Genomic DNA, 19,431 nt, shown 5'->3' with positions numbered 1-19,431 from the left:
ATTAAAATAGATAAAAATTTTAAAAAAATAATTTCAACAGAAAAATGAAAAATGGTGACACAAAGACTCACATTAAATGCTAGAGGTAAAAATAAATAAAAACGAAGGATACTGAAATGAAGAATTCTTATGGGATGATAAGTATAGCATTAAACTGGGATGCAGAGGAAAAAGTAAGTGAGCTTGAAAATGGAGTGTAGAAATTCTGTAGTTATCCTATATTTAGACAAAGGCGCCAAAAACATACATTGGAGAAAAGATAGCTTGTTCAACAAAATGGTGCTGGGAAAATCCACATGTAACAAAATGAAATTAAAACTCTCTCTCTCACCATGCACAAAACTCAACTCACAGTGGATCAAGGACCTAGGAATTAAACCAGAGACCTTGAGCCTAATGGAAGAAAAACTAGGCCCAAATCTCCATCATGCCAGATTAGACCCAACTTCCTTAATAAGACTCCTTTAGTGCAAGAATTAAAACCAAGAATCAATAAATGGGGTAGATTCAAACTAAAAAGCTGCTTCTCAGCAAAAGAAATAACCAGTGAGGTGGATAGATACAGAATGGGAGCAAATCTTTAACCACAAGCACATCAGATAGAGCACTAATCTCTAGGATGTATAAAACACTCAAAAACCTTAACACCAAAAAACAAATAACCCAGTCAATAAATGGGCCAACGAACTGAACATCTCTAGCAATTAGAGAAATGCGAATCAAAACTACAAGATTTTCTCACTCCAGTCAGAATGGCAACTATCAAGAATACAAACAACATAAGTGTTGGTGAGGATGTGGGGGGAAAGGCGCACTCATACATTGCTCGTAGGACTGCAATTAGTGCAGCCAATGTGGAAAGCAGTATGGAGATTTCCTTGGAAAACTTAGATGGAACCACCATTTGACCCAGCTATCCCACTCTTTGGTTTATACCCAAAGGACTTAAAAACAGCATACTACAGGGGGCTGGGGATGTGGCTCAAGTGGTGGCGTGCTTGCCTGGCATGCGTGCGGCTGGGGTTCAATCCTCAGCACCACATACAAATAAAGATGTTGTTTCTGCCCAAAACTAAAAAATAAATATTAAAAATTCTCTCTCTCTCTCTAAAAAAAAATAGCATACTGCAGGGACACAGCCATCTCAATGTTTATAGCAGCACAATTCACAATAGCTAAATTGTGGAACCAATCCAGATGCCCTTAAGTAGATGAATGGATAGGGAAACTTTGGTATATATACACAATGGAACATTACTCAGTATTACAAGAGAATAAAATCATGGCATTTGCAGGTAAATGGATGGAGTTGTAGAATATAATGCTAAGGAAAGTAAGCCAATCCCCAAAAACCAAAGGCCGAATGTTTTCTTTGAGGATACTGACTTATAATGGCAATGAAGGGGGGAGCATGGAAGAATGGAGGAACTTTAGATAGGGTAAAGGGGAGGAAAAGGTAGGGAGGGAGCAAGGGGGTAGGAAAGAGGTAGAATGAGTTAGACATCATTACCCTAAATACATGTGTGAAGACATGAATGGTGTGAAAATACTTTGTGTACAATCAGTGACTTGAAAAATTGTGCTCTATATGTATAATACAAAATGAATAGCATTCTACCATTGTGTATAACAAATTAGAATAAATAAATAATGGAATTTTAAAAATTAAAAAAGAAAAAAGAAATTATAAAATTCAAATCCAGAAGGAAAAGAGATTTTTAAAATGGAACATAACATCTGAGCTCTATGAGTACAAGTGACTTATGGCAAGAGTAATCAGTGTCTCAGAAGGAAAAGAGAAATATTCCAAAACATAATGGCCAGGTATTTTTCAAAATCAAGGACAGACATTAACTTACAAATCCAGTAAATCTCCAGCAGAAACACCACACTGAGAACCTTTGTTATCAAACTAAAAATTACAGATGAAGAGAAAAACATATAAAGAATCTAGAGGAAAAAATGACACATTACAGAAGAACAACAATAAGAATGATGTCTTATTTGAAGCAAAAGAAGCTAAAAGACAAAATTACCATTCTGAGATAAGACAAACAAAAAACCCAATATGAATCTGTGGTTTTGTAGCCCTTTAAACTGATCTTCAAGAATGAAGGATAAATAAAACATTTTCTTAAAGGAAATAGAATTTTTTAAATTATTTTTTAAATTTTTTATTTTTTATTTATATATGACAGCAGAATGCATTACAATTCTTATTCATCTAGGGCACAGATTTTCATAACTCTGGTTGTATACAAAATATATTCACATCCGTTCTTGTCTTCATACATGTACTTTGGATAATGATGATCACCACATTCCACCATCATTTCTGACCCCATGTCCCCTCCTTTCCCCTCCAACCCCTCTGCCCTATCTTGGGTTCATCTATTCCTCCCATGTTCCCTCTCCCTATCCCACAATGAATGAGCCTCCTTATATCAAATAAAATATTCAGCATTTGGTTATTTGATATTGGCTAACTTCACTTAGCATTGTCTTCTCTAACTCAATCCATTTATCTTTTTTTAATAGTGTTTTCTTAATATTCTATTTTCCTTTGTTTTTTTTTCTCTTTCCACGTTTTTTTAAATATATTTTTTTAGTTGTAGATGGACACAGCATCTTTATTTTTGCTTATTTTTTTAATGTGGTGCTGAGGATCGAACCCAGGGTCTCACCACATGTGAGGCAAGTGTTCTACCACTGAGCTACAACCCCAGCCCCTCTTTCCACATTTTTTATTGGTACATTATAGTTGTACATAATGATGGAATTTGTTACATATTCATTCGTACATGCACTCAATATAACATTATAATTTGGCCAACATCACTTCCTAGGACTTCTTCCCTCCCTCCTCTCCTCTCCCCCTGGGATCCCTTTCCACTTCTGATCTCCCTCTGATTTTCATGAGATCCCTGCCTCCACATCTTTACTTTTTTCTCTCCAGCTTCCACATGAGAGAAACATATTACCCTTGACCTTTGAGACTGACTTATTTCACTTAACATAATGGTCTCAAGTTCCATCCATTTATAGTGGTTTTTTTTAAGAGATACAGTAACCTAATGTAAGACAGAAAATATTCTTATTTTCATAGCTTCTTCACTCCTACGTGCTTCTAAAAATATTACAGTTCATCATAGGGAAGATTTGTAAAATTATACTGAACAGAATATGTAACAAATTTTCTTTAACCTAATTCTGGTATGTGTTTTTATTACCTGAAGTTTTATGGTTATGGGCTGTGTATTAAGACAAATTATCACCATTGAAAACAAGGTTTTAATATTAAAAACCTTTTAGATTTGCATTGTTCATTACAGTAGACAATAGCCATTGTGGTTATTGAAATTTTAAGTGGCATTGGATACTGCCATTTTAGATCACTATTTCTCAGCATATGATCCTAATCAAAATCATCTGGGTTTTTTGGTAAATTTCTGGATTCAGCTCCGTATCTATTCAGTGAAAACCTCTGAGTAAAGCAAGACATCTATATTTTTAACTAACAGTGAAATTTGAGAACTTCCACATATTATGCATGAAAATATTTTTATGAGGTATCATTTGCAAATAATAGATGGTAATATTAACTAAAACTAAATAAAAACTGTGGAATGCAGCTGCATTGGTACAGAAAAATTCCAGCTTAAAATGCTTATATTAGAAAAGGATTATTAAATGAATTTTCTGATGTGATTGTTTAAAGTTGCATGAAGACATAATCTGTTGATTAAAAAGGGACTATAAGTACAAACAGAAAAATAAAAAATTATAGGACAACGTATAAGTACATTTGAAAGCTTTAGTGAAATGGAATTTTTTAGATAGCACCATCTACTAAAAAAGAAAAAATAAAACCTAAGATCAGATAATTTTATCACACTTTCAAGAAACGGATAACTCAAATCTTATATGTTTCAAAGAGTAGAAAGAGAATTGTCATAACTGCTACTGTGAGTCTATTTGGGAAGATAGGTCCTAAATACCAAAACAAATAATATAGTAGTCCCCCGTTACCCACCATCTTGCTTCCTTCAGCTCCAGTTTACCGATAATCAAGCTCAGTCCAAAAATACTAAATATAAAATTCCAAAAATAAATAGTTTGTAAGTTTTAAATTATACAATGTTCTGAGTAGCCCCAAATTATCCTTTGTCCAGCATATCTGTACTGCATATGTTACCTATTTGGAGGGGTCCTTTCTAAGAAATATTTGCTTAGCCCAAGATTGTCCCAGAAATGATTTAATTTTAAGTTTTATATTAGGTCTGCAATCCATTTCAAATAAATTATTTATATGGTATAAAGTATGAATTAAAAGAATTTTCTTTTGACTTCAGCACTATTTGTTAAGAAGACTGCTTCTCAAACTAGTTGGATTATGTTGATACCTTTGTCAAAAATGAATTGAGTTATATTTTGGACTCTGTTCTGTTCAATCCTCATATGTCTTATTTTTTTTAATCAGTACCACATAGTCTTGACTACTGTGGTTTAATAGTATTTCTGTTTGTTTTGGTACTGGGCATATTGAGTCCAGGACCTCATGCATTAAGCACAAAATCTACCATTGAATTATACATACCCTCATCCGTACTAAGTCTTGAACTCAAGTAATGCAAGTCTGCCAAGTTTTTTCTTTTTCAAAATTGTTTTGGCTATTATAGGTCCTTTATTTTGTCATATAAATTTTAGAATCATCTTTGTCAATCATCCCTACCCACAAAGGGCTAATTTAAGATTCCATTTATGTGATATTCTGGAAAAGGCAAAAATTACGAAAACAAAAATCAGTGGCTGCTGGGGGTAGGGAAAAATAACAAAAGGACACAAACTTCTGGGATCATGGAAATTCATGGTGGTGGTTATATGACGGTACATTTATTTTGAACTACATAGCTAAAAAGAGTGTATTTTAATGTAAATAAGTGATACCTAAATAAACCTGGCTTTAAAAAACAATAGAACAAGATTAGGCTCGATATTGCACTAGGCTAGAACTCCCCATGAATAAGCAAGTGCACCCATTAAATAAAAATCTGCCGTAATGTTTATTTTTGAATGATAGTTTTTTTCTGCATTATATTTATATATTAATAAAATTACATCAGTGTTACATATAAGAAAGTTTTTTGGTAGATTTTTATTTCAACTATATAAATAAAAGTGTTCTGAATTGTGATGTGAAACATCACAACTGTGGGTCATAATAGAAGTATTTTGAAAAATATTGGGGCTGGGGATGTGGCTAGCGGTAGCGCGCTCGCCTGGCATGCGTGCGGCCCGGGTTCGATCCTCAGCACCACATACCAACAAAGATGTTGTGTCCGCCGAAAACTAAAAAATAAATATTAAAAATTCTCTCTCATTCTCTCTTTAAAAAAAAAAAGAAAAAAAATACTACTGTAGAAAAACTTTTATCCTGTATGAAAAAGAAAACAGCAGTTTCAGTGCTGCATTGTTTGAAATATTGAAAAATTAGTAGCAAGCTGGGTGCGGTGGTGCATACCTGAAATCCCAGCAGCTTAGGTGGCTGAGGCAGGCAGATCTCGAGTTCAAAGCCAGCCTCTACAATTTAGTGAGGCCCTAAGCAGCTTAGCAAGACCTTGTCTCAAAATACAAAAAATGCTAGGGATGTTGCTCAGTGTTTAAGTACCCCTGGGTTTAATCCCCAATACAAAAAAAAAAAAAATAGTAGTAGCAGGATAAATTATATACCAGGATTCCTATATGCCAATTAAAATTTAAAAATTAGAGATGCAGCATAATTCAAAAGTACAACATAAACAAAAAAAGGAAACTGAAGCAAGATTATTCACAGTATTGTATAAAAATTGTATATGAAAACCTGTCATGTATTTTTAAGTGATACAGACATTAGGAAGCTAACCATGCAAGTTTGGATAATAACTACCTCTTGAATAAAAGGGAATTCAACCATATCTAGTGTTTTTATTTAAATATGAGAAAATGTTTCATTTTGATAAAGATAAATGTGGATCCCAAGGGTGTGTAATCTACATACTTCGTATTTGAATGTCATCAGTAACCTACCTAGAAGTGAAATCCATCAGTGGTAGTGTGTTCCACCTGTAAGCTTAGAGGTGAAGTCAAAAGAGAAGGTTAAAGGGAAGGAGGTAGACAGAGAAGTTCTTTAAAGGAAAAAACGGGGGGGGGGGGGCTGGATGAAGAGAGGTCAAAATAGGAGACAAGAGCAGTGGGTACATTTGATACATTAATACGCTTATTCTGTGGGACTGCAGTGGTTGAAGAAAATCCAGCTGTAATACTGTATAAGTCATGTTTTCTATAAAAAAGTTAAGTAAACGTTGTGTTGATAGAAATTTAGAAGTATATTTAAAATAATTTTTAAATTACACCACTAAACACAGGTTTGTGGCTTTAAAAAAGACAGAATAATTAAGGTAGGAATATGGCTCAATAAGTGGTAGACTACTTGCCTAGAATCGGTGAGGCCCCAGGTTTGATCCCCAGTACTGGGGGGAAAACAAATAGGATAATTAAGTAAAAAGCAGTAATGAAAATTGCATCAAACATTGTTGATATTATAGCTATATGCCCTTCTAGACTCTCTGCTGGCACATCTATACATTTTTAAAAATAAAAATGAAGTCATACTCTAGGAATTATACTGCTATATAACCTTTTCCTCGTTTACCAATATGTACTGAAGAACAGTGTTTTAATGGCTGTGTAGTTATCCATTATGTAAATGTACCAGAACTTACCATTCTGCTATGAAATGTTTTCATGAATTTCAATTTTCACTATTTAAACATAATTTTTTTAAAAAAGCCATCTCTGCAGTAAAATCATTAGAACATACATCTTCTTTAATTATTTCCCCAAGAGAAATTTGTAGATGTTAAATGAAATAATAGGCATATTTCTGAGGTTTTGAATTTTTTTAGTTCTTCCCTAGAACTCTACTTTTCTTAGCAGTGTACACACGGGCAAATGAAAAGAACAGATTTAGATGAAAAGGAAATGTGACAGTTACTAATGTTACCAATTGTGTAATGTAAGTAAGTGTGATAGATTTTATCTGGAGGATATGCTTGGCTCAAAATAAGTTCATTTAAAAATATTTTTTCGGGGGCTGGGGATGTGGCTCAAGCAGTAGCGCGCTCGCCTAGCATGCGTGCGGCCCGGGTTCGATCCTCAGCAGCACCACATACCAACAAAGATGTTGTGTCCGCCAAGAACTAAGAAAAAATAAATAAATGTTAAAATTCTCTCTCTCTCTCTCTCTGTCCCCCTCTCTCTCTCACTCTCTCTTTAAAAAAAATAAATAAATAAAAAAAATAAAAATATTTTTTCAAGTGGTCCATTTCATTTTTATAGTTAGGTAAAAGAGCAACCCAGTTACCCTAAGATATTTTCCAGTATAAAGAGTACTTAGAAACTTAATAATGCCAGTGGATTTTCATTCTTTTTCTTCTTCATCCCCTTCTTTTAAAAATAAAGACTTTGTTAATATCCTCCTTTAGTACTGTATCTGGAAATGATCTTGAAATGTAAACTTCTCAGATATGAAGCAACATAACCCTAAGCTGCCAAATTATTTTTTTTAAAGTGTCCATCAATAGGAAAGAAAACAAATCATCTTAATCTGTAGCAAGGATATAAATTGAAGAGCCCAGGGTTGAATATTTAGGATAGAGTCATCATGGAATGGTTTATATGGGGAGAGAAATGTTTCAAAGCATGTAAAATTAGCATCAGATAATTTTCTCATTGGATAAAAATTAGAGCTCTCAAAAGTAGGAGCTAGCCAAAGGCAGCCACAATGATAATGAGCATAGGGCCCTATGTATATTTTTGTTTCAATTGTTATTCATATAACATAATCAGCTGTGGTATAAAAGTGTTAAAAATTAAATTATCTTGTAAAGCAAGGATCATGTTTCATTAATTTTTGTTTCTCCTACTCTTGAGTACATGTTTAGTAATAGGAAACAGGTAAGTATTAAATCAAATTACTAATTCTTTTATTAATTCTTCCTAACAGACTGGATTATGGACAGAACTTGGAAAGATTGAGAATAATTTCTTAAAGCCACTTCATACAGGACTTAATATGTCAAAAGCACATTATGAAGCAGAAATTAAAAATAGCCAAGAAAACAGCCAAGGTTAGTAATATGCAATTTTATTTTCATTAAGTTTCTCAAATTCTGGAACTACCAAACTCAAAAAGAACACTTTTTTGTACATTAACTTATGCCAAACAAGGGACCACAACAGCTGTGATTTTATTTTTAATTAAAATGATTCTTAGTTGATCTGTAGTAAGCCAATTGCTATTGAAATTGGGTTAGTGAAAATTTAAACCAAATTGAAGCATATTTTGTTTTAAAGCTCAAGTTCTGATTTAGTGTGGTTGTACTACAAGTATTACCCTTTGAGTGCTATCATACTTTATTCTATATTGCTAGGTCAGTTCCCCCATCTCACTCCTGAGTAAATCTGAACAAATTATGAGAAAGAATCTTAGATCCAAAATTACTTTGTCAGAAATTCTGCTATAATAATCTTGTGATCTCTTCCATATATCTATGGTGATATTTTTAGAGGCATTACTAGAAATTTTCTCTTTTTCAGGTTTATAATGACTATAATTCAGATTATACTCTAAAGAAAAGTTCATCCTATAGATGACAAAATAATGTTTAAAGCATTAATTCACGTTACAGAATTGATACTTTTACTTGCTTATAACTCTACAAATATTCTTAGAGCTGATGTTAAGATTCAATAATTTACACAAATAACTTGCACATTTTTTAATGATGAAGGTAGCTTATAAATGTATTATTAAAATCTGAGAGTTGTTTTACTTATTTATTTTTTGGGGGGTACTGAGGATTGAACCCAGGCCCAGGGAAGCTTTACCACTGAGCTACATCCCCTGCCCTTTTTATTTTAATTTTGAGACCAGGCCTTACAAAGTTGCTGAGGCTGTCCTGAAATTTGCAATCCTCCTGCCTCAGCCTCTTGAGTTGCTAAGAATACAGGCGTGCACCATTGCACCTAGCTCTTGAAAGTTATTTTAATGGCTAAGTATGACATGAGGGTTTTTTTTTTCCTTTCTCTTACAGCAGTCCAAAAGTCTAAGGATCTTTGTTCTGTAACTGTCGGTGGAGAAGAGATCCCTAATATGCCCCCTGAAATGCAACTTAAGGTGATTTGAAAATTTTTAAAGCTATATATAGAGATGAAATCTTTTGTTTTGTTGTAAAGGCAGCATGAGCAACACTAATTTTCTTGGCATTACAGGTCCTACATTCAGCTCTTTTCACGTTTGATTTGATTGAAAGCGTTCTGGCTCGAGTAGAAGAACTCATTGAAATAAAAACAAAGTCTACCTCTGAAGAAAATGTTGGGATAAAGTAAAAGTGTTACTTTCTAAATAAAAACTAATAAAGTACATTATACTTTATTTAATACCTTTTATAAAAACAGTTTTACTAGAAAAAATATTAGCTTTTCTCAGTTGTCTGTTTCTATAATGACACATTATAGATTAGTATTCTTTGGTTTTAAAAAATCAAAATATTGCTTTTGAAAATCCAATACAAACTAATAATTTTGTTGTACATTTCATAAAATGTTAAAATGCTTTATTCATTTATGTAGGGAGTTTGTAAAAACAGATTTACTTTCTGCTTAGTAGGTGTCTGTAACATTTAGAACTCCTAGTGTCAAGTTGGATACCATACCACTGTAAAAGTGTAGTAAGAAATTTTGAGTTCAGAACATTTGATTGTTTCTCTTAGTTTCCCTCTTTCCGGGCTCAGAAGCAGTCTTAAGGAAGAGTTCCATCACCAACTCTCTAGCAGTTACAGTGTGAAAGCACCTGCAAAGATTAATTTTAGAATAACAGTTGCCCTTGTGAAAAACCTAAAAAATATACACAAATCTTCCTTTAGTCCAAGGAGCTAATTAGAAAAACCTATATTTTTCCTACATGTTTGCACATACAACTTAATTTGTATTATTAAGAAATTGTATGGGTTTTGTTTTTGTTTTGTGGTTCAACCCAAGGCCTTGTACATGGTAGGAAAGTGCTCTACCACTGACCCAGCCCCATAAGTTTTATAAGTATGTACCAATGACTTTCTATACAATAATTAAAGGAATCATTCAACAAAACTCCTAAAGTAAAATTACTTTTAATTGTATACATGTTATTATTTTAAATCAATATAAACATCTTTAAAGAATATATTTCAACATTATAATTTAACAGGTAAAATTTTTGTGATAGTCTTCCAAAATGACCTTACAATTGGTACTTTAATTTGGGTTAATTGCATCTCCACCCAGTTTTATCTTTTGAAGCATTTTCCAAACAGGACTTTGTTCTATGATGTAAGCTTTAGTTGTTATCATTCTATAGCAGATGCTATCTATGTATGGTTTGGAGGTAGTCTGGAAGAAGATATAAACATGCAGCATTACTTACAGAAACCCAGCTATCTTTTTCAGTCACATAAAATACCTAAATGTAATTCATTCAGCAAGTATCTCTGAATCACCTATAATTTAAAAAATATATGTGTTATTAGAGTAATAGGAAAAATACCTGATTTCCATCTTCAGCAAATTTCAAATATAGCTGAAAAGCAGAATAAGATAGGGGATACATTCCAAATTTAAGACTAAGGAAGACCTGGGCTGGGGCTGGGGCTGGGGCTCAGTGGTAGTCCACTTGCCTGGAATGTGAAGGCACTGGATTTGATTTTCAGCACTACATATAAATAAATAAAATAAAGACCTATCAACAACTAAAAAAATATATTTAAAAGAAAAAAAAAAAAAGGAAGACTTAACTTTGCCTAAGGGAGTTCTGTGTATCTGGGTACACATACGAAAAGAAAGTGGGCAACTATGAAAACATTCCATAAAACAATGTTTGTATTCAATTCATGACTGCAATCTAGGCAGTATATATATTTCAAAGTTTGAAGGAAGATGTGATATATATACAGCTAAATGTTCTTTTGATCCAAACATTCACAAATGGATAGTAGCTACCACAAAAGATGAGGAGAAGCTGAGTTCAGGCTTGGGAAAGAGCTTTAAGCACGAAATAGCAAATTCTCTGAGTAAATAGAAGCTGAGTAGTTGTCAATCCTGCTTAAAAGGGCGTGCAATTTGAAGTTAAAAACCTAAAAGTATACTAGTATTTGTATGTAAACATGTCTTCTTTCCCATGTGACTTACCTTGGCAATAGTGCACATAAGAGTAATAGCATTTGCTGTGTTGTGTACTGGAAGTATCCGTAAGTTACTTCCCAGGAATCTGGAAAAAAAAAAAAATGGTATTTTACAGAGATCATATAACTTACTGGCATTTGCTCTCTTAAACAGGTGTAAAGAGGACATGAATCTCAATTGTAAAGTGTTTATTCATTATGTGTTTATTTCCAACTAATGCCATGGGATTTGAAGTGGCAATATACCCAGAATTTAACTTAATTTAAAAAGGGCTCACTTTTGGTTTAGTCTTGCAGAAGAAGCCCAGAAGTCCTTCCCAAAGCCCATAAGTCTTTCACCAAAAGAGCCCATAAAGTTTATCTTGTAGCAAAACAAAACTCAGGCCTCCCTTTAAGAATTGCTAACTGAAGTAAACAATACAGTGTAAAAAAGAAAAAAAAAACAAAAAACCCTGTAGTGCTGTTTTTCATACCTCTGCTGAATCCTGAACATCAGTTTCCATTCTTCAGGCCCATGGAGGGCAGCAAACAAAACCAAAAAACTATTTTTGTGAATATTAATAAACTTCTCAATTTTGTTTATAAATATTTCTTCAGCTGACATAATGCATTCTTTAGCGTCCATTAATAAAAATGCAACTCCTAGGAAAGGTAAAAGTTCAATCTGTCATATAGAGCAAAATTTGTAAACTCAACAAAATAAAAAATAGCTATAACAAAATATCCAGACCCTAAACTCATAAGGAGTAGAAATTATAACAATTCTTAACAAAAATGATTTAGGTAGTTCTTTGAAGTACTCTAGTAAAATAATAATTTGCATAGCAGTGTTTTCCAGATAAGGCACTGTCCATATGAAGGTAATGCCTAATTTTAGTTAAAAGCTTGACTATTTTAAAAGTTAATCCTTTGTTACTTAAAAAAAATTTTTTTAAATGGCTTATTAGAATGTACATTCAAAAGATACAGGTAAGCAGCCAGATGGAAAAGACACACAGCAAAGTATCTCAGATGAGGTCTCATGGAATTTCACTGCCCTCTCTGGGCCTACCACTTTCCAGGCACCTTCATGTGTTCGGCAATTCAGAATCTCTTATTTATTTTTAAGATTTTTTTTTAAGTTGTTGATAGACTTCTACTTTATTTATTTCTATGCAGTGCTGAGAACCGAACCTAGTACCTCACACATGCCAGGCAAGTATGCCACCTCTGAGCCACAACCCCAGCCCTCCTGTGACTTTTAAAAGCTAGAAATCAACTAAAGAAAGGGTAGTCTTAAGCAAATATTCAATCGTTTCTTGTTGGAGAAACCTTTCTACCAGAGCTTAAGTACTTATATAAATTAATATACTCAACAGATATCTTGGATCTCTGAAATAGTATGAGGCACATAAGAATAATCCTGGGGGAAAAACTTGAATTATTGTTCTTTAAAAGATGTGGTAAAGACAATCTGCGGAAATGACTTCATGATTATATAAAAACTGGATGAGCTTGAGCAAACTTATATAACCTCTGAATATATATTTCCTCCTCTGTAACATCGGAATAATAACCCTTTGTTAGGCCTGTCAAAAGGATTAAATAACGTATACAAAGGGCAAGAACATATAGTATGTCACCAAAAACACTTCTACCTGGAGGAGACTATTCAATCAAGAGGAATGAATTTGAGACTGGAACACTTTCAGCCTGGAGGTCTTATTTTTAAGAGCCTTTGAAAGCACCAGTTTTCCAAAACCTGCTATAGTAAAGGTCTGTTTACAGCCTTCTTGATAAAATCCTTTATCTCCATCTCTTTAATCACTTCTGTTATTTCCCAAGCACAAGTGAAGCTGTCTCTTCCCATCTCTCCAACCTTTTATCCTAATTCCTGTACTTTGCCCAAGACTCATGGTTGTACAGTTTTAAGATTTCAGGAATATTTATTTGTCCCCATACAATTCTTTAATATTTACTTATAACCTATTGAGTAAATTCTCATACAAAATCATGACAAAATATCTCATTTTGGTTTTGCATTCAAATTTTGACCATTGATGCCATGTTGGCTTCTTGTTAATACAGTTCATACTTTAATATTATTGATTGATTATTGGGAGAGTGGCATTTCTATTTTCATCTTAGTTCCAAGGTATTTTTTCCCATCCTCCATCAGACTTTCTTCGTTCTTTTTTTTTTAAGAGAGAGGAGAAAGAGAATTTTTTTAATATTTATTTTTTATTTTTCAGTTTTCGGTGGACACATCTTTATTTTATTTTTACGTGGTGCTGAGAATCGAACCCAGCACCCCACGCATGCCAGGCGAGCGCGTTACCGCTTGAGCCACATCCCCAGCCCTCTTGGTTCTTTTTTTAAAAAAATATTTCTTTAGTTATAGGTAGACACAATGCCTTTATTTTAATTTTTTATGTGGTGCTGAGGATCAAACCTAATGCCTCACCCACACTAGGTGAGCACTCTACCACTGAGCCACAACCCCAGCCCCCTTGCTTCAGTTTTAACAACTGTAACCTAAAAAAGAATGTATTCTGTAATTGACCATCTGTGCTTCTTTGCAGCAACAACAGTTTAACACATTCACCTCTCCCTAAAGATAATATGTTAATTATTACATGACTACTGACTTGCAAAAATTATTAGAATTTATATCAAGGCAGTTAGCAAATATACTATACCAGAAAGAGAAAATATGATTGATCCATTTTCCACTGTATCTGAATACCGAATCTTGTGGCTTTGATTTTCTAGGGCAGTTGCAATTTCATAAGTCTTTAAAAGAATTTTTAGAAATACAAACTTAAAGATATGCTTACAATACTTTTATTATAGTTAATGAAAAAAATTTAAAGTTTAATACTTTATTTTATAATGTCACTTGTAAAGATTTGTTCATCAAAAGAGAAAATCTGTGCTCTATGGAGAAAAACACTTTTAAGAACAAAAATATTTAATCCTACTTAAACAATGACTGTATGTTTGGAAATGAGTTAATGTACTATAGATATGTTATTTGGGAGCAGAAATTAACAACAATACTGAAGAACTAACCCATGACAATCACAGAAATGAAAACTTTAAAAAGACTACTTGGAAATGAATTATGACATGTATTAATGTATAACTCTGGAAAATGGATGATAATGTATTTCTTAAATGGTTGACAGAACCACAAAATGCCAGAAACATAGATGACCGCACAGGAGACAACCAATTCTCCAATTCATCAGTTTTCGTTAATTATTTTAATGTACTCTTAAGAAGGCGAGTCAGAAAACATATGAAGACAACATTACTATCATCTGGCTTAAATACTATTTCAAAATTACCTCAATTCAGGACTGGGGCTGTAGTTCAGTGGCAGAGCACTTGCTTTGCACACATGTGGCACTGGGTTTGATCCTCAGTATCACATTAAAAATAAATAAAGGCATGCTATCCATCTATAACCACACACACACACAAAAAAAAAAAAACAAACTATCACTTAAAAAAAAGTTACCTCATTCCCACTGTACCAAGAAATTCGATCATGTTAACCAAAATACTAAAATCCTAGCAGTTAGGGCTGGCGTTGTAGCTCAGTGGTAGATCGCTTGCCCAGCATGTGTGAGGCATGGGGTTCAATCCTCAGCAACACGTAAAAACAAATAAAATAAAGGTACTGTGTCCATCTACAAAATATATATATACTTATTTATATTTATATAAATATATATATTCATTTATTTATTTTAAAATCCTAGTGGTTAATAGTGTTTCCTAACTGGTTAAAACTCAAGCTTGTGAGTCTTCAAATAGATAAAAATATCTTAGATTAATTTTACATTTTCCTTCAGAACATGTATATTTTAAGCACACAGTCTAAAATTAAGTATAAAATATATGCTTCTCTTCCTTCCTAAGAGAGTATTTTTTGTGCTACTTATATCCTGACCTGCAGTTCAACTATGGCCCTTTCTTCTGAGGTTTTAAAACTGTACATTGCTTTTAGCAATGACAGATTAAGTAATTTAGGTCAACTCTCCTGCTGAAGGCAACTTGAAAAACTGGACAATTAAAAAAATCTGCTTGAATGCATCAGAGAGCTAGCAGGATAGTTAAAATCTATAAGGTGAAGTTCTATACAAAAATTCAAAGATATAACCCTAACATTTAGGCCACATCTTCCCTGAGGGCATCTGACAATTCAGAAAGAGGCAGAAGAAAAGCTAAACGAAGTTTTTGACAAAAGTAGAACAGCTCTCACTGGGAATGAAGCCTAACTTCAAACCATTTAAATCCCAGAAATTATATTAAGATGATACTGAATTACTAGTACTCCCAAGCACCTTCCAGAAGCATTCCCTAGAGCAACATTTCTCAGTCTTCTCTATCAGTTTTCTCTTTCTTCTTTATAGAACAAAGAAAACTATTTGAGTGACTATTTTTTTAATTCTCCCATAACTAATGCCACTCTACATGCATAGGAGATAAAGTTAATTCATCATATACAATAAGCAACTGATGGCTAGGGTTGCCAGATTTAGCAAATAAAAATGCAAAATATTGGGCTGGGGATGTGGCTCAAGTGGTAGTGCGCTCGCCTGGCATGCGTGCGGTCCAGGTTTGATCCTCAGTGCCACATACAAACAAAGATGTTGTGTCCACCAAGAACTAAAAAATAAATATTAAAAAAAATTCTCTCTCTCTCTCTTAAAAAAACGCAAAATATCCAGTTAAATTTGAATTATAAATAATTATGTAATTTTTAGTGTAGATATAACTCATGCAATATTTTGGACAAACCTACATTAAATGCATTGCTCATCTGAAATTCAAATTCTGTTTAACCTGGCAAATAAGGAATTAGTGGTTCATTCTCTCACAGAATTAAGACTTCTTTAGAGAAATCCAATATTACTTTAGGCCTCCAATTGCTTCTACAATCTTTTAAATAAAAATTCCAACACAATAAAAAATAATCAGGTCTGGGGCTGTAGCTCAGTGGTAAAGCGCTTGCCTCACTGGGTTTGATCTTCAGCACCACATAAAATAAAATAAAGATATGTGTCCATTTACAGATAAAAGATTTTTAAAAAAAATTTAAAGGTGAGAAGAGCATAGATAGAATAACAGGAAAAGGAATGCAGACTTGAAAGTATGATTCTTAACTGATGAGTATGAAAGGTACACATGAATCAGTTATTGGTAACAGTGTTAAGAATAACTTAAGGCAGATTATGAGGACCTATATATGCTATGCTGAAGAATTTGAATCATATCTTACTGGGGGGCCAACTAAAAGTGATAATAAAAAGGAAATAAGAAAGGTAAAATTAAGAAGTAATGAATTGAAATAAGTTTAAGAGCTGATATATTGGGCTGGGTGTGTAACTCAGTGGTAGAACATTTGCCTAGCATGTGCTAGACTCCAGTTTCAATCCCATTACTGGCAAAAAAAATACAGATTTTTCAAAATAAATGGGAAATTAAGATTAGATTTTCTAAAATATGTTTCACAGATTATTAATCCCATGAAATAGTCCCATAAAATGTGAAAAAAAAATGTTCCTTAGTCATAAAATTAGAAAACACGAAATATTATTTTGTCTCCTTTGGGGAGTTTCACAGTACGTTTAAACATATTAAAGCCTCTGAAGAGGAGTACAGAAAAAAAAAAAACCTTGTTCAACTTTGTTTATACCAGTATTCCAAATAAAATCCGTACAATAATCCTTCCTGAATATATAATATCTATTAATGTCCTTTAAAACTAGTATTAGGAGCTGGGGCTATAGCTCAGTGAGAGTGCTTGCCTAGCACAGGTGAGGCACTGGGTTCCATTCTCAGCACCACATTAAAAAAAGTAAATAAAATTATTAAAAAATATATTTTAAAAAACTAGTATTATATCTAGAAAATCTACTCATATGAAAGTAAATATAAATTTAAACAGAAATGAAAAAGAGCACTTAATAACTAGTAGTTCACAATAGAATTAAAAGAATGCCAATATGAAAATTTTCACCACAGAAATGGCAAATTTCATTAAGTTCAGCTTAATAAATTTAACAGCTCCTATTAAATGGGTATTTGCAAAATTATAACTTATATACTCAGAATAAAGTATAAAAACCTAGTAGAGGAAAAAATCCACATTTTTTAAGATTATGAACACAGAAATTGAGTAAGAACCCAATTCCTCCTCCCCCCTTTTTTTAACATTGGGAATCCAACATAGGACCTTGTTTGTGACAGGTCAGTGGTCTATCACTGAATTATATCCATAGCCCAGGAAAATCCTTTAATAACTTCAGGTACAAATAATTTCCAAACTACATAAACTGTTAGGCACACAAGGAATTTGGAGTAGCAGTGAGGAGGAAAACTATCCTAATTCCTATGAAAATAACATTAAAAAGAAAACAACAGATCATCAATCTTTAGTAAATAATGATTAAAAAATAGCAAACCAAATTTCAAAAGAATAGAAGAAAAATCCACAACTACCAGTTTCTTTAATTAAGAAATGCAAAGATTAGTTATTTAGGTTCTCATCAACAGATAACACTAAGCATGTATTTTAAAAATAATGCACTTATTTCTGATTAAGAGGAAAGACAGCATAAATTAAGCTGAGATGAATATTTTTTGACAATTTGTAAAATCATATATAATAAAACACTGGAGATATTCCCATTAAAATGAGCAATTGTTTTGGTTGCTCTGGTCATAGCAAAAATAAAAATAAGAGATAGCTATCAGAAATTCTCATTAATTACAAATTTTCACTAACTACCTTGAAAACCCAACAGAATCAGCTAATAACATATTATGAAAAGTCAGTGCAGAGATTAAATATAAAACAGAATACCACAAATTAAATTTTCCCCATATATGTAGATTAAAACATTGGTGAGAGAGAGTATATCGGACTTTACAAGATTAACAAAACTTCAATATTCTAGGTACTTAATAAGAAACAGGAACAATCTGAAAAAAACACTTTAACAGAAATTAAGACTTTCTTTGATGGGCTTATTAGTAGAGTGAACGTGAATAGGAAAAAAATCAACAGGAACCTCCAAAACTAAAAAGCAAAGAGATCAAAAAGCAGCTGAGGGTAGGGGGCATATCCAGGGACTAACTATAAAAAGTGTAACATGCATATGGAACTATCAGAAAGAGGAAAAAAAAAGTGAAAGGCACTAAAAACAAAATTGAAGAAATAACTGACAATTTCCTCAAATTAATGTCAAGACACCAAATCATATAATCATATATCCAGGAAGCTCAAGGAACATTAAGCAATAAAAATTCCAAAAAAGTATACTTAGACACAACTGTTGAAAAAATTCTGGAAAGAAACCGGAGGAAGAAAACAGCTGACTCTAAGAGGAGCAAAGATAAAAATTACATGATTTTCCCTCACAAGCTAGAGCTGCAAGAGATTGGTATGAGATGTTTAAACTGGTGAAAAAAACACTGATCTAAATTTGGAAGAATAAAAGACCCAAGATAGCCAATGCAATATTGAGCATGAAGACTGATGTAGGAGTAGAGAGAAAGAGGAAATACTGAAGAACAATACTGTCCAAATTGTATTGCTATATCGTGTGCTCGTATAGAGATGTAAACAATGAATCCCATTATATATAATTATAATGCACAACAAAAAACATGGGGAAAAAACTGAAGGAGAGAACGAAGGATTAAACTCAGAATTTTACCTAGTGTTCCAAGAGACTGAATCAAAACACAAGGTGTGCTGTCACATGTTAATGTAGTGGGGCCACAGAAAAGCACTGAAGTACAATTCTAGGGAGACAGTAACCAGGTAAAACCCAGAAATTCTGGCTTTCAGAATAATAAGAAAAATAATAAGAGAAATGGAACGCATAAACACTGAGTGCATATAGCTCAGTAGAGAGAAGAAGCACCCCCTTTGACAGGCTGAAACAGACTCTTAGCAAACTTTAGGGGGCAGAGTTTTCCAACAAGCAAATTATACAGTCTAAACAGATCACAATCATGAACTAGTGTGGGAAAAGAGGTTCCCTGCACTTCCCAGCAGATTTGGATAGTGCTGTAATAGGGAACCACCTTAAGAAGAGTTCCATGGTCCAGCTTACTGCATGGGAGATCCCAACCACTTCATTTCTTAAATCTCCCAAGACTCAACAGCCTCTTCTCT

At 33.1% G+C, this 19,431-nt stretch overlaps 2 protein-coding genes across 5 annotated transcripts in view; one reads left to right on the top strand and one right to left on the bottom strand.

Annotated features, from left to right (window-relative positions):
• The window catches only part of Glmn (glomulin, FKBP associated protein), a 49,143-nt gene extending 39,668 nt beyond the window's left edge, over positions 1-9,475 (top strand). For both annotated transcript variants that reach the window (XM_005327731.5, XM_021728016.3), the window contains exons 17-19: positions 8,045-8,168; positions 9,135-9,217; positions 9,313-9,475. In XM_005327731.5, the coding sequence (XP_005327788.1) occupies positions 8,045-8,168; positions 9,135-9,217; positions 9,313-9,429 (324 nt within the window). In that variant the 3' untranslated portion in view covers positions 9,430-9,475. The remainder of the gene's footprint in view (positions 1-8,044; positions 8,169-9,134; positions 9,218-9,312) is intronic.
• Positions 9,476-9,542: 67 nt separating this feature from the next.
• Positions 9,543-19,431, bottom strand: part of C11H1orf146 (chromosome 11 C1orf146 homolog) — a 36,571-nt gene continuing 26,682 nt past the window's right edge. For 2 of the 3 annotated variants that reach the window (XM_078026732.1, XM_005327732.4), the window contains 4 exons: positions 13,934-14,027; positions 11,729-11,897; positions 11,263-11,341; positions 9,543-10,467 (listed from right to left, as the gene is read on the bottom strand). In XM_078026732.1, the coding sequence (XP_077882858.1) occupies positions 10,333-10,467; positions 11,263-11,341; positions 11,729-11,897; positions 13,934-14,027 (477 nt within the window). In that variant the 3' untranslated portion in view covers positions 9,543-10,332. Of the gene's footprint in view, positions 10,575-11,262; positions 11,342-11,728; positions 11,898-13,933; positions 14,028-19,431 lie in introns of all 3 variants that reach the window. The other variant, XM_078026733.1, reaches the window with a different exon arrangement.

The sequence above is a fragment of the Ictidomys tridecemlineatus genome, chromosome 11 (assembly GCF_052094955.1).
Source record: "Ictidomys tridecemlineatus isolate mIctTri1 chromosome 11, mIctTri1.hap1, whole genome shotgun sequence".
Taxonomy (NCBI): Eukaryota; Metazoa; Chordata; class Mammalia; order Rodentia; family Sciuridae; genus Ictidomys; species Ictidomys tridecemlineatus.
Note: the sequence above shows the minus strand (reverse complement) of the source record. Positions and strands in the feature narration are given on the sequence as shown.